The sequence below is a fragment of the Ischnura elegans genome, chromosome 5, assembly GCF_921293095.1.
Source record: "Ischnura elegans chromosome 5, ioIscEleg1.1, whole genome shotgun sequence".
Classification (NCBI taxonomy): domain Eukaryota; kingdom Metazoa; phylum Arthropoda; class Insecta; order Odonata; family Coenagrionidae; genus Ischnura; species Ischnura elegans.
In genome coordinates this window covers 34,856,600-34,882,933 of record NC_060250.1, presented here as the reverse complement: position 1 = coordinate 34,882,933, position 26,334 = coordinate 34,856,600, and the positions used below count along the sequence as shown (strand labels likewise).

The 26,334-nt window shown below is 37.3% G+C and overlaps 1 protein-coding gene across 2 annotated transcripts in view; it reads left to right on the top strand.

Moving 5' to 3' along the window:
• LOC124158701 (cold shock domain-containing protein E1) overlaps positions 1–26,334 on the top strand; it is a 57,605-nt gene that overhangs the window by 19,271 nt on the left and 12,000 nt on the right. For both annotated transcript variants that reach the window (XM_046533937.1, XM_046533938.1), the window contains exons 5-11: positions 10,678–10,891; positions 14,850–15,112; positions 17,433–17,763; positions 18,506–18,664; positions 19,700–19,819; positions 23,331–23,536; positions 25,727–26,142. In XM_046533937.1, the coding sequence (XP_046389893.1) occupies positions 10,678–10,891; positions 14,850–15,112; positions 17,433–17,763; positions 18,506–18,664; positions 19,700–19,819; positions 23,331–23,536; positions 25,727–26,142 (1,709 nt within the window). The remainder of the gene's footprint in view (positions 1–10,677; positions 10,892–14,849; positions 15,113–17,432; positions 17,764–18,505; positions 18,665–19,699; positions 19,820–23,330; positions 23,537–25,726; positions 26,143–26,334) is intronic.

The window sequence follows — 26,334 nt, the reverse complement described above, 5'->3', positions numbered from 1 at the left end:
CTTTGATAATCCGTGACGAGAGTTTCGAGGTTGCAACTCCAATAAATATATTAAATTTCTATATTATTTTATTGATCCTGGCACCAAAATATAGAGGAAATAATATGAATGATAGACGTAGCGGAACGCTGCTCCTGTTTCCCACAGTTGCGAGTACTGCCACGAGAGTCCATCACCTATTTATGCTTGCCGCGATGAATCGTCATGGCGACGCAAGATTGCTTGATGCGATGGCGATGCGAGATTGTTTGACGTGCTAGGCGAAATGATGATACCCTACTTTAACCCGAAAGTCATGCTTATCACCTTGTTACCACCAAGATGCAGCTGAGAGCTTGGAGAGGATAGGAAAGTCAGTAGTCAGTGAAATATTATACACACCCTGCCACCACGGTCATCGTGAGAAAGAGCTGCAGACCAGACAGTCATATTCACTACCCGCGTCGTAATTGGGCGATTAATACAAGAAGTCCAAGGCATTTCTTGTTGTTTTATTCCAGAGTGGCCATAAAACAATACTCTCATCAAAATCAATAAATGATAAAATACTTAAGGATTAAGGTTATCAACATATGTGCACGTAAACAGAAAAATAGGAAATGCAAACATATTAAATGCTTATAGCTACTAGTTTTATTGACAAGTTCTTTCTACATGTAACACTATTGCTTCTTCAACAAGAAATGATGAAAGAAGATACTTTCACTTGGTGACGTACCTAATTTACAAATTATTTTTTAAAAATATTTCTCGAAGAATAATTTTCGTTACCTTCACTATCACATTTATTTCCAGTTGAATCTTTATCACTGCTCTGCCAAAGTTCATCATCCTCACTTCCATCCATTAGATTAGAAATACCGCATTTCTTAAATGCTTTAATAATTATTTCCTCTTTCACTCCTTTCCATGCAGCTAAAATCCAATGCGCCAACTGAGATACACTAGCCCTCTTTACACGTCCAGATGGCGTCAGCTCACATTCTTCAGATGCCAACCAATCTGTGTAAAACCTTTACAATTGATCTTTAAAAGGCTTATTAAAGCAAACGTCCAAAGGCTGCAGCTGGGATGTCATACCTCCTGGAATCACGGCCAAGTCACTATCTGCTTCTTTCATTGCATCCTTCACAGCCTGAGTAATGTGCCCACGATAAGAATCCAGAACAAGTAGAGACTTTAATTTGAGGAGGTGTTCCGGCCGTTGGAACCATACCAATTTCATCCATTCAACTACCATTTCACTCGTCATCCACCCTTTCTCATTTGCTCTTACAATCACTCCTGAAAGAAAATTCTCACCCTTGGGCACATTCTTATGCTTGAGAACTATGTATGGTGGCAGTTGAAATCCATCAGCGGTACAGCATGGCATAACTGTCAGTCTTTGTTTTTTAGCACCGGCAGAAAGTATCTTCACTTCCTTATCCCCTTTTTTTTTGTCACCGTATGTGCACAGGGCATATCAAAATAAACGACGTCTGGTCAGCATTACCTATTTGGCCAAGAAGATATCCTTTTTCTTGTCGCTTTCTTATCAAAAAATGCTGGAATTCAACCAGCTTCTCTTCAAAGTCGGAGGAAGTTTTTGACAAATCGAAGTTTGCCGACGAAGAGAAAATCCTTTCCGAGCCATGAACTTTTGCACTCAAGATCGACTAGCTCCAAATTCAGTCCGCAGAATTCCCAAAGCCCAAGCTAATTCTTTTGCTTTCACTTGAATAATTTCGCTAGAAACTGGTAGTCCTTTAGCCCTCTGGTATATTACAAAGTCACTAAGTTTTGTTTCCAATTCTTCGTACCTTCCTTTTTGAGGTCCAGAAAATGCTCTCCTTGTTGCTGCACGCAAGAAAATCTTAATCGAATCATATCTCCAGCATCTAACATTACATTCCGAAACACCAAATACTCTTCCAGCTTCAGAATTGGAATTTTTCTCTGCAAATGGTATAACTTTTCTTTTGAAAGCGGCAGTGTAATGACTTCTTTTCTCTGCCAACGTAATACTCTGAAAGGCACGGGATCACAACTGAATCGATCTCTCTAATCAGATGCATTTCATGTTGCCTTATTACCGTTGCTCTGTGGAAAATGCAACGACTTTGTAGCAGTTTATTCCATGACGGCATTGAGGCTTCAATGTTACAGTTAAGGTAAATTGTAACCAATCACACAAACATTTTGTGAGTTGATCAAGCTTTGACTTGAACAGAGCCGAACCCAGAGTAGAGGAGGCAATCTCGCAGACACAGCAGCAGTGCGCCCGGCGACTGATCGGCACGCACCGAATCTTTGCCTGCTGCCAAAAAAATGGTAAATGTTTATTTACTTAAACGCAAAATTAAATAAGCTAAATTACTGTTCAGCTATTTTTGACATTGGTTTTTCATTGTATAGCTATGAGGTGGCAAACTCCATTTTCCATATTTTTTTCCGACGTAAATTATGCAACCTGATTGACGTCAAGAATTTTGCATCTGAATGTAAGACCATCCCTCTTTTCTGCAGGAGTTGGAAGGGAAAAAAACCTGGTCTTAGATTTGTGCAAATACGGTATCTTCATTCATTACGGTATCATCATTTGTGGTTGCATTTTGAGTTTGGACTGTCTTTTGTCGTAAGATGGAAGTTTTTACTTTGGAACTGCATTAAAGGGAGTAAGGGGCAATTGTGAGACCCCCACCATTACGAGAGATAGCTGGAGCACCGTCACTTCACCCTATGATTAGCATGTAAAAAAAATCTGTTTTTACGAGGCCCTTACAGTGTTGGCATTCGCCATAGCAAGAGTTTCTAATCTTTCTTTAATAAACCTTCACCAAGAGTCCCTAATCTCTGTAAATGCCGGCGATCTGTTAGAAATGAAGTTAACATGGAGTGCTCAGTCTCAAATTCATGTGGTAAACCGTTGTTTGATAAATAAGTAGTTCATTAAGGTGAAAATACTGTGTTTTCAATGTGCTTTTGTTTTGTACAATTTGCTGTGTTTGCAGCAAAAAGCAGTCAACAGCATACCTGCATGTCAATGAGTTCACAAGTGCCCCAATGTAACTGACATGCTTCTCACTTGTAGCCGAACATTTCTTCATAAAATATTGGTTGCTGAAACTTATTTTTCACTGTAATCAGCTTAATGGTTGAAGTTCAGTGTAAGATCCTATATTGAATGAAATATAAAAGATGTAATTTTAAAATTAATCATAACCTGTGGCTATATTGAGTAGTTATTCAAAGTGCCCACAAATTAGGTGTCCCATGCCAAAGTAAATGTTGATTCATGCAGCAATTTTGGCTGTAAAATGAAATAATTAATAAGAAAATGTATAATTACAGTTTTAATGGAAAAAGTCAATTACTGCCAACAATCTTAGTTAGGTATCGCAATGCAAATCACGGAATTTTGGCTTTGATTTGCGAGTTACACCTTGCGTGGTCATGATGAGCTTATCCCACATGGAACTTATTTTTGACAATGTATTTAATTTGGAGAAGCATAATTTGTGACTTTTACCATGTTTTATTCGTGAAGTCCTCGTAAAAATATTAATGAGACGTATAATAGCCTTCTTAAAAATTAATGATTATTTTAGCCAGTAGTCTTAACATAAACACAAATTCCATAAGTCCCTCATGTAACCTGGATTAGCTGCATTATTTTATGGATATTTTTACATTGTATAAGTATATTATTCAAAATTATATTAAATAAGAAATATGTTTCTATGCAACAGGATATTGTATATGATATAAAGGTATGCAGTTCCAAGCCCATAAATTCTCTGGTGTTCTGGCATGGAACTTGAGTATGTCCTGCATGGAACTGATTATTATTTCATGCAGAAATATTTGAAGAAGAGTCATCATCATCATCACTGGTCAACAATCCTAGGATTGGTGTGACGCAGCTCTCCACTCAATTCTCCTATCAGCTAATCTTTTCACACCTACATATTTCTTCTCTTTCACATCTCTCTTTACTTGTTCCATATATTTTGTTCGAGGTCTTCCTCTTCCGTTCTCTCCTTCCACTTGTCCCTCGACGATTGTCTTCATCAGGCCATCATGTCTCAAGATGTGGCCCATAAGGTTGTATCGTCTTCTTATTAAGGTTTTCATGAGGCTTCTCTTCTCTCTTACTCTTCTTAGGACTTCCTCGTTACTAACTCAGTCAATCCATTTGATTTTCATCATCCTTCTGTAGCACCACATTTAGAAGGCCTCTATCCTTGCTTTCTCCGCTGCGGTCATTGTCCATGCCTCACTTCCATATAGGAGCATACTCCTAATGTAGGTTCTTATAAATTGTTTCTTTACTTCCATATTTAAGTTTACCGCTGTAAGCAGGTCTCTCTTTTGGTAGAATGCTCTCTTCGCCTGGGCTATTCTGCTGATAATTTCTCTCTTACTTCTCCCGTCGCTAGTTATCTTGCTTCCCAAATAACCAAATTCATCCACCTCTATCAGTTTTTGCTTCCCTATTTTAATGTCAGTCTTGACTTCTTCTCTTCTGCTGCATACTAAGATCTTGGTTTTCTTCATGCTTATTTTCAGTTTATATCTACCCATTACCCTACCCATATTAACCAGAATATTTTTCAAATCCGTCTCTGTTTCTGCTATAACGGCTATGTCATCGGCAAATCTTAGCATGCTTATTTTTTCTCCATGGATATTCACTCCCAATGCCTTTTCTTTGATTTCATTAATGGCTTTCTCGATGTAAACATTGAAAATTACGGGTGACAATGAACAGCCTTGTCGCGCTCCTTTCCTAATTCTTGCTTTTTCACAGCTGGGCCCTGATTTTATCACCGCTACTTGGTCTTTGTATAAACTGTGGATGATTCTTCTGTCATTATAAAGAACCCCAATTTCCTTTAGGATTCCAAGCATCGTGCCCCAATCCACGTTGTCAAATGCTTTCTCTAAGTCCACAAACGCAACGAATGTTGGCTTGTTCTTTTCCATTCTCTTTTCTATGAGCAGTCTTAGGGCCAATATTGCTTCCCTTGTGCCTTTGTTTTTCCTGAATCCAAATTGGTCCTCATCCAAGTACTCTTCTGCTTTTCGTTCTATTCTTCTATAGATGATCCTTGTCAGTATCTTCGACGCATGTGTAGTAAGGCTTATGGTCCTAAAATCTCCGCAGTTCTCCGCTCTTTTCTTCTTAGGAATAGGGATTGTAATGTTCCTCTCGAAATCCTTTGGTATCTCACCTGTCGAATACATTTCACTAATGATTTTGTATAGCTGGTTTAACGTCTTCTCTCCTGAATTTTTAATTAGTACTGCAGGAATGTCATCAATGCCAGACGCTTTATTTATCCTGAGGTCTCTTATAGCCGCATCAAATTACGATCTTAAAATTGGGGCTCCCATGTCATGGGCATCCACTTCCCTCTCGTTTTCGATAGCATTCATTCTGAGGCTGCTTCCTTTGTACAAATCTTCCAGATATTCCTTCCATCTCTTTCATTTTTCTTCGTTTTCAATCATTAGTTCTCCGTTTTTGTTCCTAAGGGTATTACATACATATTACGCCCTTTTCCTTGAAGTGGTTCCTCACTATCCTATAGGCGGCCTCTACTTTTCCATGTTTAAGATTGTTTTGTACCTCTTCACAAATACTATGGAAATGAATTGCTACTGTATAAAATCCCGAATTTTAGAAAATTTCAAATCTAAGGCCCTAGTATCAGTAGGCAACTTTTCTGCCCTTGGTAAATTTGATCCCAAGATTACAGTAATTTTTCAGCCTACCCTGCTGTACGTACTACTATTTTGGCTTTTACAAATCTCAGAGAATTTTATTTTCTCTTTAAATATCAGAGAAATTAAGAATTTACTCTGGAATTCTCGATATCTGTGGTAAAAATATATGTATGCAATGGAAGCGATGCCGTTCTCAGCAAGGTGTTAAGTTTAATTTATGTTGTGTTATCACAGTTTGTAATCCTGTGATCACTGAAAGTAGTTAAAATGTATTCTACATTTTTAACATACATTAGGTACGTTATGTAGTTATTTGCCATGGTAAGTTAATATATGATGTTATGAATTGCGTTTATCGTAAATTGTTATGTTAAATTTCCCTTGGATTGATGCATTATTTTTTAGCCTTTCTTTTATTACTGGGAGTAAAATATTTCTGTAATCTTGAGAATCTGAATTTTTTCTAATACTATCATTCATTATATATGGCTTCCCTTAAAAAGTCTTTTCCTCCAGTTTTTAAAGTTGTTGATCATTTTATATCAATGCTACTTAGAGTGAAGTCTGTAATACAGTCTTGTTCCTAAACATCAGTGCACCATTATTTTAAACTAAAGTTATGTTTACACTATGCATTTACCCACAAAGGTAGAGGAGTAAACACATTCATTATCAAAAATGCTGCATGCAAAGCCCCAAAATTGGGCAAATGCACGTATGTTTGTCCAGGAAATAGCTGAAATTGTGAATCTACCTAAGCATTTTTCCTGCTGCTTACTTGCAGGGGTAAATGCTTCATTTAAACACAGATTCAGTTTGAGCAGTGATGTGATTTTGTAACTACCCAAAGTGCTAATGCACAAGTTTGGTGGTTACTGGGAGCACTTTTGTAACTTTGCTTGCCTTAGCATTCCTATAGAATGTGTTCTAATTTGGTTGATTCAGTTATACATTTTCCATTCCAGTAAACCAAAATCATCATGTATTTGGGCATTAACTTTTGTGGGTCTATATATTCTGGTAAATGGAGGTGCACTTATCAGCTAAAGGGCTCATTCGGAAGTATCAAGTCTTGCATAAACTAAAGTTGGGTCAAAAAGAACCGAACTGCCAAAAGGAACTGTTCACTGTAATTAACCGGGTATAAAATGTACAGTGCTCTAAAATTCCAGTTCCCTGTTCATGACTGCACTGCACACGCGGTGTATTCGGTCCATTAGGTATGCTCACCAAGAGGTACTTTGAACTGCAGCTTACTCCATCAAGAGTGTGGTAGCTACAACAGATGGTGGGTAAGATGCAGACCATCCAAGGCCACCAAAGTGCGCCATAGGCAACCAAGCCCCTCCCCTTCTTTCTCTACCATTCGCCTCCGTATAAAAAAAGGAACAGGATAGCTGATGAATGGTTTAAACGCGCTAATATTTCGAATGGGTGTTCAAAATATTGGGTTCGTTTTAGCCGTTCTTTTTCTCAGGGTATTCATTTTGCAGAGGCCGTTCTTTTCCCCACGGCGTTCATTTTGCGGAGGGTATTCTTTTGTCGGAGGACGTTCATTTCATCTGGCTGTTCATTTGGGATCTTGCGTTCATTTTGATTTCGCATTCATTTGAACATTTGCATTCAATTAACAGGATGTGATGGTTCAGGTTCGCGGTCAATTTACGGGTTGGTTATCTGTTCGTAATTTGTGCTATGGTTCAAAGTTAATTTAAAACTTTATTTTGATTACTTATATTAATGCAAAAATATATTTCAGCAAACGGAAAAGTTAAACAGAAATTAACTATGTTATATCCACTTTATATTTTGCTATTTAATTATTCATTATGGAATTAGCTTTTAACGGGGTTAGTCTGTATTTTACTGCGTTGCTTCAAGAGGTCGGAACTGGTGATTTTGGGAAACAAAAATTTGGCTCAAACTTTCCTCAAATTACTTGTCTTTAGTGTAATTAGACATCGAAGGGGAAGCACTTGGTACTCTTTCAGAGAAAGTCTACTGGGGCATATATCCATAATTTTCGAAGGAATGAAAACAATACCTTACCTTCGGCAATTATTTGATGGCATTAGGTTTTTCACATTGCGACATTTTATATATTTTATTGTGAGCACTTAGCTTAATTGCACGTAAATACACCTCAAAGCGCTAACTCTTTCTTTGCTTTCCATGTTTAATATTTAAATATGTTACAGAATTCCATTGGTGTAACATATTTTACTATTTTTTTACATGATACCAGAAGTACTAATTTAGCAAATGAAACTACCGTATTTCTCCGAATATAGTCCCCCCACCCTAATTTTGAGGCTTCAGTTTCGGGAAAAGTTAAAAATATGTGTTTGAATATAGTCCCCCCTTTACTTTTACCACAGGCGTTTTTGGAAAAAAATGGGGGACTATATTCAGACATATGTGGTAATTATTTCTCACCGTCTTACGCATGCTATTATTGACAGTTTATTGCATTATTAGAGTGGATAAATACCTGACACAGGCTGAAACAAGGAGAAAAAATTGATATTTTACCGAGGAGTCTTAAGAGAGAGATTCACATGTCGTATATACTAAAGATATTTATAAAGAACAGTTAGCTGGGTATGAATGTCTAAATTGCTCATTAGATCAGCATTTTAAAAACTTTTCTGGTGCTAAATATGAAAATAACATCGGACGCTGGGTTGATAAATATTAATTCTGGCTTATTCTACAAGTGGACAGCAGATATTGTCCCGCACACGGATAACCAAGTGAAGGCCCAGGGCAGAATTTCCGTTGAAATTACTATGACAAGCTGCACAAACTATGTGATACCACACTAAGCTTTCATTTACTCTAAACGTCCGATAAACAGTATTTTCTACCTGAATGACCGTGACTGTTCGCCATGAACAGATATTTTGAACTGTTCTTTTTACTGAACAGGTTCAAAGTGAACGGTTCATCAAAATGAACAGTTAAACCCACCTCCAGCATAAACCCTTTCTGTTAGCTAAAGCAGCATACCTTAAATATGTGGGCTACATGAATAGTTGTGTTCTCTGAAGGATTATATTCAGTGTTGAATCAGTTCATATTTCTCTTCAATCCTGGCGTGATTGTTTTCCTTCCAGATGTTGGCACAAAGAGGTATTTTTTTTAAAAAGGAATAGCACTATCCTTGAAATCATGGTTGCAAAGTTATGAGTTCGAAATGCAAATAATATTAGCATTCCTAAAAAAATCATTCCTGGGATTGAATAGGAATGAGGATACCATACCCATAAATGGAAGGGAACCAATTAGTACGGAAAAAATGGAAGTAGTGTAATGTGAAAGGCTTCCTATTGCTTTGCTGTGTACAAATATTTGTTTTGATACAGCACGCAGGAATATTATTGGATATTAGATTCACCTTTTTATTGCTACTTAAAATTCTCCGTTTGACGTATTTAATACGTCATATTTAGCCTCATGGTTGAGTTTATTTGTGGTTTTCTTGAGTGGTTACCCTCTTGAAACCGTCGTTACTGGAATAAATATGGTTTTTTAATCTTTATCCATTTTGTGCTTCTCTTTGTTTTTTAGGCGAAAAACCTATATTTCCATCCTAGGTGCAAAGGAATCCTCTCTTTATATCCATAATCGTAATTTTCCGTGTCTGTTTTGTAGCAGCAGACAGCAAACTTTATCGTTATTGCGATGTTGTGATATTTGTGCCCTCAGATAGCGTTGTTGTCGGGCAATGCCTGTAGTCCGCGAGTAGAGTGGGTCCTGTGTACGTAGTGGGGCGCATATATTGACGTCATCGTCGCCATCTACTTTGGGACTGCCAACGACTGGACTTTGATGAAAATAATGTTCACGCCGTTTTTAATAAAACTATTTTTTTTATTCTAGTAATTTGCTCGTGTTTCCGTATTGCGGTGGGGTTGATAAATGCATTCTTCTTTCGTAATCGGTATTTTCATCGATATTGGCGATGGAGTTGCTCCTTTGCTTTAGACCCAAAATGGCGCTCGAATTGCCAAGTGTAATCTGTAATCGTGGCTCTATATCTTCAAAGACACTAGTCACTAGTCCTCTCGCAACCGTAAATTATCAGTAGCTAGTAGTCGTATTTTGGAAATGGAATCCACCTGTTTTTGTCGATATTTATGTGTTTTTCCGTATTCGAGGAGATGAAAAACTTAGGAATTCCCATCTTACACGTCAAATGTTGCGCGAGAAGGTCTGTTTCTCTATTTCGAAGTTGAGTGAATGTCGTTTACAATTAAATTGAGCACGTGCCCTCTTAGTGATCATAATCCTTCGGAGCTGTTTTTACCTATGATATTTTGAGGGACTTTAGTATATTTGACTAACAGAGCTTCGATTTCTGTGCGAAACGTTCCTATCCTAGATTCCATTTCCGGGCGATGAGTCGGCTTCATTTGTACACCCATTCATTGATGCAGTGCTCTAAATTGTGTATATTTAATACCTTCGTTACGATTATTCCTCGTTATTTGGCGTGATAAGTTTTGCTCCGCCGCTAGCTTCATCGATCAGGTGTCAATCGAAACTTGGTATCGCCGTTGACGGACGTACTGTTGTCATCATGCATCATCACCGAAATACCAGGTTATTGTTATGCTTTTTTTACTTGATGTGAAAATAGTGATGTGATTTCATAGCGATGTTTGGGGTTGCCCTAACCACCTGTTTTTGAACCATGAATATGTTATGCTTTGATTTGCAATTCACGTAGCTATTTTAGGTTGTTGTTATGGGTATGATTACAGGGTATCGTTGGATTTAGTTTTGCATTAAGAGCTGTTCACTTGTATTTTCGCTCATTTTAAGTATTGATCATAATGATGATGTATTTTATTGATGTGTGCTCCGCCAATCTGTGGATACGAATCAATAATAGTAGCTTTAGCATTTATACGTGTTCTGGAAATCTTTTACGTTTTTTTGCTTCTGTTTTTGGTCTTTCAGGAGTGGAAACTTGGGTGCCAGGCATGTCAGACTTGAAAATGCTGCCCATCCCGTGAGGTACCAGGGAGTGGTGTGCTCCATGAAGGATAATTTTGGCTTCATTGAGAGAGCTGATGTTGTTAGAGAGATATTCTTCCATTTTTCTGAGACAAAAGGAATACGAGATGAACTTCGCCTTGGGGACGACGTTGAATTTACAATTCAATCTAGAAATGTTAGTACATAATACTCTCATTTTAGTTTTTAAATTACAAATTTTATAGGCACATACTACTAAATGATAGATTCTTCTGTGACCAAAAATTAAATCACGACCTACATGTCATTTACTGTTGTAGGGAAGTGCATGCATAGTTCAATTGAGTAACACTTACTTTATTTAGGTTAAATTGTGGGTAATCAGTGATTGATATTTGCTAATAAATAATGAAAAATACAGCTACATTTTATCAATTACATGGTATGCTAAATAGTGCCAGAATGTCATTTGCTTGGGTTGTTGTAATGGGTATCATTTCAGGGTACCATCGGATGTAGATTTCCTTTAAGAGCTGTTCACTTGTATTTTCACTCATTTTAAGTATTGATCATACTGATGATGTATTTTATTGGAATGTGCTTCACCAATCTGTGGATATATCCAATAAAATACATCATCATTATGATCAATACTTAAAATGAGGGAAAACAGCTCTTAAAGCAAAACTAGATTAGATGATAGCCTGTAATGATATCCATGACAACAACCCAAGCAAATGTCATCCGGTAAGATCTTTTTTAAAAGTCCTTTCAAAATCTTAGTTACATACCAAAGGATTGCCAGCAGTCTAGATGCTGCTGGAGCAATTTTCAGTATTTCTCTTTGTCTAACTATGCTGGATATGCAGTCTTAATGATTCACTGCAACATGATTCAAATGCCTCCTCCTAAAGCTTGAGCTTCAATGGATCTCAGTAGAAACCATATTACCATGTGGTGATATAAATTTTAAATAGGCAAAGGTAAAACCATTCGTGGAATTAGAATAAGATAATTAAGTTGCTGTGAAATTTGCTATCATTTTCTAAAAATAAAGTATATTTTATAAATTTTGCAGTGAATGAATGTGCCATTTTAAACGAGGAAATAATCTGAAAGTAGAAGAATTTTTTTCTGAGCAGGTTACTGTATAAGTCAGTTTAGCATAACAATCAATTTTTTCACCTCAATGTCTCAAAAATTAAGCGTGAAGACAATCATTAGAATATTTACCTTTTCACTCACTCTTAACACATTCAATGCGGGCCCGATTTTCATTAAAGTCGTCAAAATCCACCGTTAAAATATGAAAGAAAAATATAGGGAGGTTTCTGCGTCATAACTTCTGTTGAAATACTGATTTTCACAAATGGTGCACAGTTTGAAAGAGGGAAGCTTGCTGAAGACCATACACATGATCGGAATACTTGGAAGTGGATATAAGTCACGTACGGAGGCGAAGAAAGGGCTCCCGGCCCGGCCAGCAGAGCACGTCAATTGAGATGCTCCGTATCTTGGCTTGGACAGGACTACGTCAATTGAAGTGCTCCGTGCTGAATGTGTTGAGGCCTGTTTACACATTGCATTAACCTGTACGAGTTAACGTCTGCATGTGTAAAAGCATGAGTGAACACGAAAATGCTTCATGTAACCACCCAACTTCTGCAAATGCATGCATAGAAAATAGAAGCTGCTCTAATTTGGTTCATGCATCGGTACACTTTACACTTTGGTCTTCAATAATTATTCATGCAAACAGACATTAACTCATACATGTTAATGTATCATGTAAACTAGCCATTATGAAGTAGCCTTCACCTTTTTTATGGAAGTTTTGAAGAATCGATAGCTAAAGTCAAAATCTATAATGAAATATTTGCAGTATTGGAAGTATAGGTGAACCACTACGTTCATATCTAATAATTTCCTCGAAATGTGTTTGGAATTATTTGTAAGACGAGTTAATAAGCTGTTTTGAGTTCCTCTCCAAGTAAGATACACATTGCTAAACCTTATTCCACATTTACATAACTATCATAAGAAAATTAAAGCACTTGCCCAAGTTATTTTGTAGATGCTCAGTTGAATTTTGCTAAACTATTGTGTTTGGATATATTTTAGATTAAATTGCTTTCAAAAAATATATCTATCAAAATAAAAATCTTGAATTATGTATAAGTGTGCATTCACTTCAAATTAAGAAAATGTCTTAGTTAAAGCTTATAAATATATTTTAATCTCCTTTAAGTGCATAGTTTACGATATTATCTCTGATTGGAATGGTAATTCAGGAGCTCATGTCAAGTTTGCACCATGAATGGAAGAAACTGTGAAGTTTCCTAAAGTATGTGGACTTCATTGTGACTTACAAACTGCCGCAGCCTGTTTAAAATGATATTTTTTTGCACTTGGATGAAGGAATGATATCCAATGAGTTTTGTCATAATCAATGTTAGTGGCTGGCATGGCATGACTGAACTGTGTGGCATAGAATGGTGCAAAGCTTCTTAATCAGTTTTCATGGCATATTGTGCTTCTATAATCATTGCAAAAATATTCTCAATAACAAGTAGTACTTGATTGTGGTGATCAGTGGCGTAGTGAGGGAGAGGTGTCCCCCCCCCCCCCCAAAATGTAAAAGTACAAGTACTTTCCTTCATAAAAGAGAACAAAATATTGAAAAATCATGAAATTTCTACAATTTTAATGGTTAATTAGTTTTTTCGTTTATGAGAAGTGTTAAAATTATTTGAAAACCCTCTAAAAATCTGACTCATAATTATGACACTGGGAATTAACTTGGTGACAAGGTTGAATTATTTGCCTACCTGATTCTTATATTTTGACTTTGAATAAGATAACGAAATGTATGATTGATAAATTATATGGCAGACCACATGCATTGCCTTTTTGATTGCTATATTATTTATGGCATTCAGAATGCCAAAGACTTAACAGAATGGTAAGTGGTTTCATTGAATTGGTAATAGTTTGGCTGTAATTAATTATTTTTCATGTGGTACTCCTAACATGCCTTTCATTTTTTTAAATAGTGGCCCTAAAATCATTTAGGTGTGATGATGTGGTGATAAGCTTCAATGACTCCCCATGTGGGAACCAGGGTTTGCAGCTCCATCACTGCATTTTATTTTGTTGCCTTCAGATTGATCATTTATGCCCCTATTTCAATTTAATGTTGATTGCAGCAAGGCTAAGCTCAAAGAGAAATTGTTTATCATCATAACAGCTTTTAGTTATTTCGGCAATCTTATTCCGAAAGTAGATATGGAAGAATACCCTATAAAGGGTTGGTGTGCACTCAAACTTTAATGTTTTGTGAAGCTGATACTGATCATCTTCCAAATCAAAGATGAAAACGACTTTTCTCGAGAGCACTTGGTATTAATATTGTGAGTGAGAAGTGTTTGTTATTCTGAGTGTCATGAAAAACATAGCTTTGAAAAAGATATGTACATGGTCTCCCCTTGTTAGTGGAAAGTATGGCACCTGATGCTTAGTGAGAAGGGATTACATCATGTAAAGGGGGAAGGGTTAGGCTATAAAAATGAAATATAATCACTTTTTTTTCTAGTCTCGCATGACCATAGTTATTTCAAAGGAACTGTATTTTAACAAGAAAATGTGCATTCCATTAAGGCCGTTTTACACGGGGCGTGGAATTGCGCAGGCTAGAGCTGCATTCATTTCTAAAATGGCGTGGAATTGCGCGAATGCATGAACGAAATTAGAATGGGCTATTTTGCCGTCTCGCATCCACCCATTCTCGCATGTGTTGTAGCAATTCACCTCTTTACATGACGCAATTTGGTTATGCCTTCGCACGCACGTCAGATTGCGCAATTCCGTGTACCATGTAAAACGGCCTTTAAAGTCTGTGCTATTGTGATTAAAGCTTGAAATTGTATTATTCCTGTTGTTAATTGACACACTCGTACTGAATTTCTTCCAATGCCATGATTATGTTTTATGTCATCCATAACACGCTCTTTTATGTAATCTGGAACAATTAGCAGTGGCTGGTTTATTTTTCATCATCTCGTACCTGAATTCACGTACTTAATTTATTTTAGGTTTTATTCTTTGCTTGAATGAAATGTATGTATCCTTAAAGCACTGTTACCTATACGTTTCAGGGGAAGGAGGTAGCTTGCAGCATCAGTCGTTTACCTGCAGGAACAGTAATTTTTGAGGATGTTGGAGAAGAAATAATCAAAGGTCAGGTTCTTAAACCAATAGAACGGGGTGGAGGCAACAACAGTGGACAAGGAGGTGGACAACAACAGAGGCATCAACAGGCAGACCCTTTGCCTGGCCGCATTCGATACAGAAATAGTGAGCATGTAGAAACTGAAATTCCTTTTGGTGACAAGGATCAGAAGGGTGATTTCACTCTCAGGTAATTTTTTCCTTACTTTTTTCTTTGCTTAGTTTATGTTGGGGACTACCAGAATTATAATAAGAATAAAAAAAATGGAAAATCATAATAGCAAAACCCCCCAAATTTTTTGGAACTCTGTAATCTCTATCCTTAAGTTTTTTTTCTGCAGTTCCTTGCTGGTGCTGTAAGTTGTAGTTTTGTAGTTTTTGGTTTCCTTTCACTATATTCTGGAACTTAAGGTGATGTCCTTCAGAAGCAAGATTATTTATGTGGAGAAAAGGCACAAATTTCAGTCTTAGCTTTGGTTGTTTAATGGAGCAGCTACTATATAAATTGATGGTTCTCGATTCATTTCCAAATATCGGTTTGAGGCTTAGAGTGCTGGAAAAGGGTTTCCTCTACATGCAATGCTTTTAGTTCCAAGCAGCTCTTGATCGGTGACAGTGAAGTTAACGCACCACAGTGTAATAAGCATTCAGTTCACCAAACCCAATGTGCCAGGCAGCATGTAAGCGTGTAATGGGAAAATAAAATCCCCTAATTCATGTCGGTAAGTCCTCATTCGGAGGTTCATTAATAATCCATAAAATAAGATGAAAATAGAAAAAGTACTTACATAACTGACTTGAATGAATGGGGTTGGGTTGTAACAATGATTCCTTAAGTTGTAAGGTAGAAAAATGATTGACTTCACTGGGATTTGAACCGAGGGCACCAGTGACAAAAGATAGAGGCAACGGAATTATGCCTCTACATGAACTGATATGCCAGTTAATGGTGAAATTTGGTGACTTGAGGGAACGATAAGTGCCAAATCTTTACCTGCATTTAACCCTCAAGCCCAGCCCTGTATGGAAGAAAGCCATGACACTTATTCTAAATTTCCTGCATATTTTTAGAAAATAACATTGGCATTTAAATCTCAAATTGGCAAACTCACCGACATGACCGACAAGTCCCCGACATTTGATCGGCATCAGCTGAATCTTTGCCTGCTGCCAAAAAATATTTTTCGGTTTATAATTTAATATAGAGTAAAACTATTTAAATTATTGTGCTAATGTTTTTAACATCATTTTTTGCTGCAACGCTATCAGGCCGAACTCAAATACACATAATTTAGGTTTTGCAACTTGCAATTGATGTTGAAAATTTTGAATCCAATTAAGAGATAGATGAGCCCTCTTTTCTGAAGGGGTTAGTAGGGGACTTGTCTTAGATACTTACAATAATGATAATTTTAAAGTGTCAGACTGGGAAGACATCATGAAATAGTAATTTCAGCATCTTAGGACAATAGGGTAGTTTCCTTCATCAAAGAAAATGAAAGGCATTGATTGTGATTCGTTACCCACCATTAATGCATTCATAATATACAAATTATTTGGTTTTAGAAATCCCAGTTTAGACTAATGTTAATGATCAATTTTAACCTCATTTGAAAAAGGCCAAATAAGTGCCCATGAGATTCCACTCCACGTGACGTCACAGGGACCTAGTTTCTATACGAGAAGATAGGAGTTATACGTCGTCTGAGATTACCAATGCATGCATGAGGCGCAGAGCTCAGGGAAACATGTCTTAATAATCACGTATTAAAACTGGCTAAGGTCGGAAAGTTTCCTTTGCTTAATAGGGTATTTATAATCCTTATTTTAGGCAAGCGCTACCTGCTAGCAGCCTGCGTCATAGCGGTGCTCATAGCCTCGCACCAAGGTGGCCTCACTCAGCGGCAGCTGGAACCAGAATAATGCCCCTGGCTTTTCCCAGCATTCATACTGAGCTGTTGCATTTACGTGCGCTTGAAAATTTTCACTTTTCATTTAATTGCAAAAAATGAATATCGTCATTTAAAAATCTAAAAACTTGAAATGCGTGCTCCAGAAGTAATAATCTTTCGATTTGTGCAATTAAAAAATAGGAAACCACCCGATTACGTTCTCTAAGCCTGTTAGCTGTGTTCATTACTTTTTAATGACTTGCCTGTTTAAATTAAATTAGTTGAAACTGTCATTTTAAGCTCATTGTTGTATTATTCAGTATTTATTTTCAAGGACATCCATAATAGTACGGGCAATTATAGAATTAATTCCTGGTTCATCAGCTAATGAAGGGATTCATTTTGATGCAAATATTCATTTTCCTAAGTATATTTTGCTGCCCTACTGTGCCTGAAGGTGTGGTTGTGTTTTGGTTTATAAGCCTCAGCTTGGCTTTTAATTCAAAAGCTTTTTAATAAATCAGTGAAGATATAAGCTAAGTTCTTTTGATCTTAGGCATTCTTTGTTTCAACCTTCTGAAAACTAACTTCATATTTTGATAATGTCTTTTATTCCAGGCATGGTGATTGGGTCGAGTTCAGAATTGCTACTGATCGCCGAGATGGACTGAGGCGTGCAACCAGTATCAACTTGTTGGAAGAATCTTTCACTGTGTCTGGAGAGCGCAGGGAAGTTGGAGTTGTGACCACTCTAAAGGATGGCTTTGGATTTTTGCGCTGTTTAGGCCCTGCTGCTCAATCATCCACAGCATCTCAAGAGAAAGGTGCTCAGAATTCTCCCTCTCAGCAGCACCAGTCCCATCCTCGCTGTTTCTTCCATTTCAGTGAAATACTGGATGTCGACCGTGAGATATCTGTTGGTGATGAAGTGGAATTCACTCCTGTACAGGTCTGTATTATGTGTTCTTATTCATTGTTTGATACTTGATGGTAGCATTATTTTTATTGATAGCAATGGAAATTAATGCATATCCTTCTTGTGGGAAAATGGTCTTTTTGAAATTGATTATTGTGTTGTTGTGGCATTATCAATGGGAAATACTCTACTATCAATGGGAGAGAGTCATTATAAAGTAGAAGATAAGGTTTGTTAAGTCTGCTTTGTAGACACGTACTTCAGAAGAATGAAAAATGCCTCCTTAGAAAGGAGGATGTGAAGAAGCCTTTGATAGAAAAGGGTGTTAAATATGTGGTAATTTAGAATAAAGTGAGGTGAATGGAGAGGTACAGGAAATAGGAAGGTCTAGACTGGTTGAATAATTAGGAAAATTTACTGTGGAGAATAAAATGGGGGCAGGATGTGAATTCAGCGTATGATAAGGAAAGAGAGAATCCAGGAAACTGAGTCGGAGGGAAGGATGCTGAGCAAGTGGGGAAAAAGGGCTCATGAATGGAACGAAAAAGAATTAGTTGTATCCAGAATTAGAAAAGAGGTTTTCATAGCAACATGGAAATATGACTTGTGTTAGAATATAAATTGGCTGGTCATAATTACTCCTTCTATAAGTGAAAAGAGTCGTTTAAGGATAAAATATGATGTCCTATTTTTATTTTACATTTCGGCATGATGCAATGCACAATTTGTCCCTACTGAAAGAAAAACTAAATTGAGTATATTTTGATGCTTGCAGGACTCTGGCATGCCCAATAGGCAGAGTGCAATCCGTATAAAGCATTTGCCTCCTGGAACCATCAATTACTCTGGTGATAATCACCAGCATAACATCCACACTGGAATTGTTGTTAAGGAATGTGCTGGCTGGGGACAAAAGAGTCCAACTAAGAATCAAGTGAGTATAAAAACATAAGCGTTTCTTGGGGCGAGATTGTGGCTTGGAAGTCCCTTCCTTTGATGTCTCTCCTGAGATGAGGTTAATTTGTTTAGGGTATAATATAGCAATTTTTTTTCTCAGGCCTCAATCAAGTAACAATTGAACTGTTGTGTAGCTCAAAAGAAAATAGGTTTTAAAATCCTGTGCATATTGTGTTAGGGAGCTTACCATTGTAAATTTTTCATCCCGCACAACTGAACTCAGTGAAGCAAAAGTTTTTAAGTTTTTTTAGTAGTTATAAGGAACATTTTTGTTTTCATTTTGACAATTTTTTGAATTGATGGTTTGTTGACTAATTCACTGTTCACAATTTAATTCTTCTCTTCGGGAACATCATTGGGCATCATTTCAAATTTTAACTATGATGAGTGCTTATAAATTTTAAAGAATATTATGTACATGACTGAGTTTCTAATGTGATGATCACATGTGGTTGTACATAGTAACAGGATGTCTGACGTAAAACTTTGCATTAGTCCCTGTTAGGAATATTTCCTGAAATATTGTGACCTATGTTGAAAGGTTGTCTGGATAAAAGTTTGTTTGTTTTACATGCTTTGTTTCCAATACTTGATAGAGTTAAATCCCTAAATTCTGAAGATAACTTTTAATATCAGTGACAGCTACTAAAGATGTTAGTACAATAACCTTGCATGAAGTTTGTAAGTAATTCGTCACATAATGTATAACTGAAATGTTCAAACTTGGTGACTCTAGGGAAATACATGAACATCTGTGAAAGTCTGTAGTTGAAAATGTAGCATTTTTTTCTTCAATTTTTTTCCAGTAAAACTGAAGTTTTTGTGCTACTTGTATCTCTTAGGAAAAGTGAATAGCTTGCGAATAATTCCTGAATAAATAACCAAAGTTGAATTTGTGTATCTGTACTGTTTTCTTGTATCATTTAATTATGCAGTGTTGTTGCAATTTTAATTGCCGTGTTTAATAACAAGTGTATCCTGTACGGATTCTTATAATATTATTTACTTTCAGGGCAATGGAGACAAGCAAGAAAATGGATTAATAAGTTACACCCTGAATGGAATGAAGAAAACAGTGCCATTTTACCCCAAGGAATGTGATTCAAAAAATGTGCCTCATGTTGGAGACAAGGTACCATGAATACATTTGGTTCTAAGGACAACATTGTATCCCATTTTGTTTCCCACTTCCCAAATTGAAACACTGGATATATGTTTATAGATCACAATACTGAAATTTGAAGTTTATTTAACAATATCTATGGCTTAAAACAGCGCCTATGAATTAACAGAAAATTAATAGTGTACACCACACGCATGACACACAAACGTTTTTTCCTATTTCGAGCATCATTTTTAAAATTTCCTTTTCAGGGCTGAATTGATGACCAATTGTTTCTTTTGATTGAATTTCTTTTGTTTATAAATTAGCCTTAATTTTATGTAAAATATTTATTTTATCTTGCTTTAACCCATTAGTGCATAGCGTCCGATATATCGGACGTGTGCATGTCTCACATAAATACTTCTCTAGTCGATAAATTCAATGAGTCAACTAAAATATTAGCGGGGGGGGGTGAAGACAGACATCCATTTGAACTTAATACAGTATTAAAATGTAGCGCAAGTCAACTGGAGCCCATAACAAAATGAAATACACACGTCTGACATATCGGACGCTATGCACTAATGGGTTAACATGCTTTATTGTTTGAAACTACGGCAGACTCACAATTATCTGGCTGCGGTTATTCATGCCTGAGTTCAAGCTCCGAAATTTTCTGCAATCTTTCTAAAAAATAAAATTTGACGCAAAAGCACCTGGGTATTTGAATTTCAATGCCAAGGTACTGCAGGCTCATTATTTCCATTAGAATCCCCTCATAAAATGGAATTATTTTATTTGCTTGCTGACAAGAAATGTTTCAAGTTCACTTGAATGTCTGCCTTAGCATTGCAGTTAAAAATCAGCAGTGACGAAAAAAAAACTTTTGATTAATTTTAGAAGATTCTTCAATGGATAATCAATTTTAAATTAAGAAAATGTTATCCATGATCTTTAATTGCATAATTCATATTGCTTATGCACAATGAATGCGGTGGCCTCGCATGAGGTTGAGTATGTCCTAAGGGAACCGGAGATTTTGTTGTGCTGGGGCATGTTTATGCAGTGGCTAGTCAAGGTCAAACTGGGAAGGAAGGGAATAGTATACGTGAAGGCAGCAGGGGAAGTGGAAGTAGAGGTAGCTTGAGTCATAGCCTGGCTCTCACCTGTGTGGACAATTTGCTGTAAGTCCTGGTTTCCTATAATCGCTGCTGCATGATGGTGAGATCTTGTGCCAGTTGTTTTCCTAGCATTGCTGTGCATGATCACACTTTGTGATAATGGATCCGCGTTCCACAGCACTTGCATCCCAGGCAACATGTGCAAGATGCAACTACATGACGTGGTGCCCAATAGTGTAGTTTCAGATGTCGCACTCTGGTTTTGAAGCATTCGTGTGAAGCACGTTTTTGAATCCATGATCTCATAGCCACAATTACGTGGTCTTCGGAAACCAGGTATTATATGGAGGAGTAGGAAAATGAGTTCAATCAAGTTATCACCGCTAAAACAGTCACAGTCGGGAAAAGAAAACTCTTAATCATTCTGGAAAGCAATCTAAAATAACGGACAATGTGCTTAAGAAATAATAGATAGCTTGATTTATGTAAATAATGAAAATTGCCAAAAAGTAAAGTGAAAGTTTGTATTATTTGTGTTTTCCTATTACCCATGCCGCCTCTCCCCATCATTAGCTCAGATAATCAGGAGTTTTTTATTTAAATTATGGTTAAGATGATGCTCCAGTTGTAAGCTTCATTTTTGTCAAAATAGCATCTAGTATACACTATTTTGCATTAATTTAGCTGGGGGTTTTCTTTGCAAAGCCTAAAAATGTGTTTGTTCTGACTGACGTAGCAGCAGAACGTCGGTATTCAATTGTAGGCAAAGCAGGTTGAGTGCATGAAATTATTACTGTAGGAGTGCTGAAGATTTCATTGGTTTATGATGTCTGAGATAGCTACAGTTTACTAATCAGATGGTAGTAATATTTTCCTAGAACATTGATAAATTTTGGTGGTGCATTGAAAGGAAAATTTAACTGATTAGTCAGTGGATTGTCTCTTTGTATCACGAATTATTGCTCCATCATCCCTCAACACACTCTAGGAAACCCGAGACATTGGAATACCTTAAGCGATTGAGTTTGACTTAAGTCAGATATGATTAACATGAAGATTTGGGATAGGATGAGACCATTGGGAGAGCTGAGGAAAGTATGGAAGGAACGAGGCATGGAGCGTATCCGTATCTGATCCCAGCGATAGGAAAATGGCATTCCCGGATAGGTCTCGTTCCATTGTATACCTTCTTAACCAATGTTCAAATACTCTCCACTCGTGCTGTTCTAACATTACTTATCAGCTTAGTTAATGCCCGTATTCCCCTTAATGTTTTATTTTCCTCGAGGATTTCCATCTACTCTTGGATTTGTGTGGATTGATTAATGCAGTCAATCAGTTGGTATTCGCTGCAATGTGTGGATATCTTCGAGTATTGTGCTGTGCTTTTGGTCACAAGACAATTGATGAAATAGGGAAAATACAGAAAAAGCTCACCAGGCTTTGAGTAGAATCCATGATACAGTAGAACTTGTTTTGTACGTTTCTGAAGGGACCACAAAAAATGAGCATGCTATCCAGGAAAACAAGCTAACCAGGCAAGTAGAGAATAACAATCGGGGTAATTGCACTCCGTGGAAAAGTCATGATTACTGTTACTTTCGGAAGTTCTTGTAAGATCGCCTTCCTGAACCCTTTCCACATTGAAAATCAAGAAAATAAGCACTGCTTTGCAAAAACAGTACCATGTGAATGAAAATAATGTTTCATAGATTTCCCTGAGACAATTACAGGCATCCCCCGAGTTACGTATGTCTCGACTTACGTAAATCCGTACTTACGTAAGCGATAACCGTATTTCAAATGATTACGTTAATTTTCGAATGCGAGCGCGAAGAAGTAGATATTCGCTCGTACAACCTATGGTAGAAAAAATATCGAATAGTTATAGAGTTTTATATGTGCTACAAATAACAAAGTGACCCATTTTTGTCATTCCTCGAAGGAAATTTCATTAATTTCTGTAGAAAAATCGCTTATAAATCCCAAGTCAGCAATCAACGTGAAAATTTGCAGTTCTAGCGATGAATGTGGTGGCGTATGTGGTTGCGCTCATTCCTGTATGATACAACTTGTTATAAAGCAATCTCTGAAGCACCAACGCAAAGGTTCGACTTACGTAAATTTCGACTTACGCATAGTCTGCCGGAACGCATCTCTTACGTAACTCGGGGGATGCCTGTACGTAAAAACGGCATCATTCTCTTGGGGTTCGTTTTTTTATGTTTTAATAGGACAAGTTAAACTAAGAACCTTGGAAAGGGTCCATCCGTGTAATGAGAAGAGATATTTTAGTAAAAAGTAGAGGGTTAACATTTTAAATTTTATTCACTGACTTTTTATATTTCTCTGGTGGCTTTCAGTGCTACTGTCCAATTTACCAAAATCTCATCTCTCTTTTGTTTTTGTGGTTGCAGGTTGAGTTTGTGTTGTCAAGAAGAGGAAAGGACAGTGTGGCTTTAGAGGTTCAAGTCATCTTGAAAGGTGGCAGTGTGATGAATGGTGTTTGTAACAATGGGCAAGTTCCTGGAACCATATGCCAGGGGTTTGTGGCAGCCCTCAAGGATGGCTTTGGGTTCATTGAAGCCAGTTCCCATGACCGGGAGGTGTTCTTCCATTTCAGGTAATGGAATGTCTAAAATACTAATAGTACAAAAAATTTAGTTGTAATTTAACACTAGAACGATGGAGTGAGCCATTTTGGCTATGACATGCCGTTTTTCTCAGCAAAATATCATTTATTTCCTTTAAAAAATCGCACAGCAGCTACTTGACTGCTATGTAAAGATCTCTCAAGTGGATGAAAAGTCGTGAAAGGCCAAATTCATTAGAAGAAATTGGTGAATAGAGTGAAGGAATAAATTTCACTGGCTCTCTTCGTTGTTCTACAATCCAGGTGGCAAGAGTTGTCTGATGACAGTCAGAAGGGTCTAGTTCAGGTTAGGGGGCAAGGTCGATTGTCAGGAAAGGGAAACCCCCACCTCACATGTAAACAAAAGGATTCCGTGAAGAAAGGAATCAGAAGGGATGATGAGCGTGAAGGACCCAAAGGAAGAATTCCGTGTTTTGGTGCTTCATATGCATGTGACAACGATGTATTACTACACAAGGGTGTGAGGTGCAATAGGGTGGTTTCCTATTATTTTTTTATTGCCTTAATCGAAAGATTATTACTCCTGGAGTATGTATTTCACGCTTTTAGATTTTTAAATGACAATATCTATTTTTCGCGATTAAATGAAAAGTGAAAATTTTCAAGCGCGCGAAAACGCGACGCGTAGTATGAATGCCGGGAAATCTCTCCGTACGTCGTATTTCTGGTTTCCCCTCCCACCCGGTGAGGTGACCTTGAGGCGAGGCTTAGCGCTGATACGTCGCAGGCTGCTAGCGGGTAGCTGAGTACCCTGCTGGCTGGTAGCGCTTGGCTTAAATAAGGATTATTAATACCTTATCAAACGAGGAAAACTTTCCGACCTTAGCCAGATTTAATAAGTGATTATTAAGACATGTTTCCCTGAGCTCTACGCCTCATGCATACATTGGTAACCTCAGACGATATATAACTCTTATCCTCTCGTGTAGAAACTAGGTCCCTGTGACGTCACGTGGAGTGGAATCGCATGGGCGCCAATCTGGCCTTTTTCAAATGAGGATAAAATTTGACCCTTGCCATTCGTCTAAACCGGTATTTCAAAAACCAAATAATTTGTGTATTATGAATACACTAATGGTGGGTAACGAATCGCAATCAATGCCTTTCGTTTTCTTTGATGAAGGAAACTATCCTATTGGGGGCAGCGAATGGCGGCAGTGCTGGCACAGGGTTCTCTGCCTTTCTTCGGACAACTATCACCGGCTGAACTATAGTGTTAAATGTTCCTTTCTAAATGTTAAATGGATGTCTGCTTGGAATTAGATATCTAGTGTGGCTTATTTTTTATTCTTTTCAGATTTTTAATTTAAACCTCAATGTAATGTGTGATGGGAGTGGAATGTAGGTGATGAAAAATCATGTCAATTCTTCAATTTTGGTCAATTTTCAAGTCACTGAAAAGCCCAAAACTCAATAACAACCTATTTCTCTCAAATCAGCCAACATCATTCCTTGGTGCAATGTTTCAAGTTACAGCCCTTCAGTATCAAAAATCATTGTTTCTATGATCTGATATGTTCATGAATATATTTTCATCCCCTAGCATAATTAAAAAAATTCAAATCAAAGGTCAGAGAAAAATTAATTTTTCCAATTTCTTAGATTGGATAGGTAATGGTTGGAGGTATTATTATGATCATATTAGTGGTTTTGAGTGATGTTCAGGCTAGCACCCTTCTCCTCTGCAGCCACTGCAACTTTAGGACGATAAACTTGGACTTGCCCTGATTTGGTTTTGAGGGTTGAGCCACTTCCCTATTTAGCTCCCTCCCTGTTGCCCCAAACTTATATATAACTTGAATATTACCCTCTCTATTCAAGTGCTGGGATCAATGTCCACTGCATCAATTTCCTCCTTACTATAAAATTATTCCTTGCAAATGCTCGGTGAAATATAAAATGCCGAGAAATCATTTCAAGTTGAGTTTATGAAATAGGATGCATTTTTAAGCATCAATTAACTGATGGGGCATAATTTTCCTTGATTATATAACAAGAAAATTCATTTTACACAATGATCACCTAACATGTTTGACTTCTTCAGCTTTAAGGCTTTGTTTGATAATGAGAATTTTTTTTTCTAAAAATTAGGGGGAGGAGAATATATCCCTTACATATTTAAAGGAATATGGTATTAATGTTTCTTATTTTCTTTTTCAGTAACTTTGATGGTGATACAAATAATTTGGAGCTGGGGCTGGAAGTTGAGTACACTTTGGCACCCTCTCGGAACAACTCTGGTACGTGCATGTCTGCAGAGAATGTGACCCCTCTGCCCAAGGGCACAGTGCCAGTGGCTGCAGCTGTGGAACCTCCACCGGGCGAGGATCCGTATAGTGGTGTGGTTGCTCGCCCTCTTCGTTCAGTGAACCCCGAGCAAAGTGAATATGCTGGTTTAGTGCGCCGGTTCAAAAGAGGTCCAAAAAAGACTGCAGCGGAGAAGGCCAAGAAGAAGGAAGATATGGAAAAGTCATGGAGGAGTCGATCTGATAGCACATCTGGTTATGGAAGCAGCAGTACAGAAAAGGAGGATGCCGAGAAATCTGAGGGAGCAGACAAAGAAGGTGCAAATGGTGGTATGTAATGGCAATTTTTGGCAAATATTGTAATTGTTAGGGTTGTGCAGGGACTCAGTTGACTGAGTTGTTGAAAAAACTCATGCCTTTTCATTACTTAAGTAGATACAATGAAGGTGGCAGTTGGTGAAAGAACTGTGCATAGCTAGTGATTAAATATTTTATGTCAGTATACTCATTTGACCAGTAATA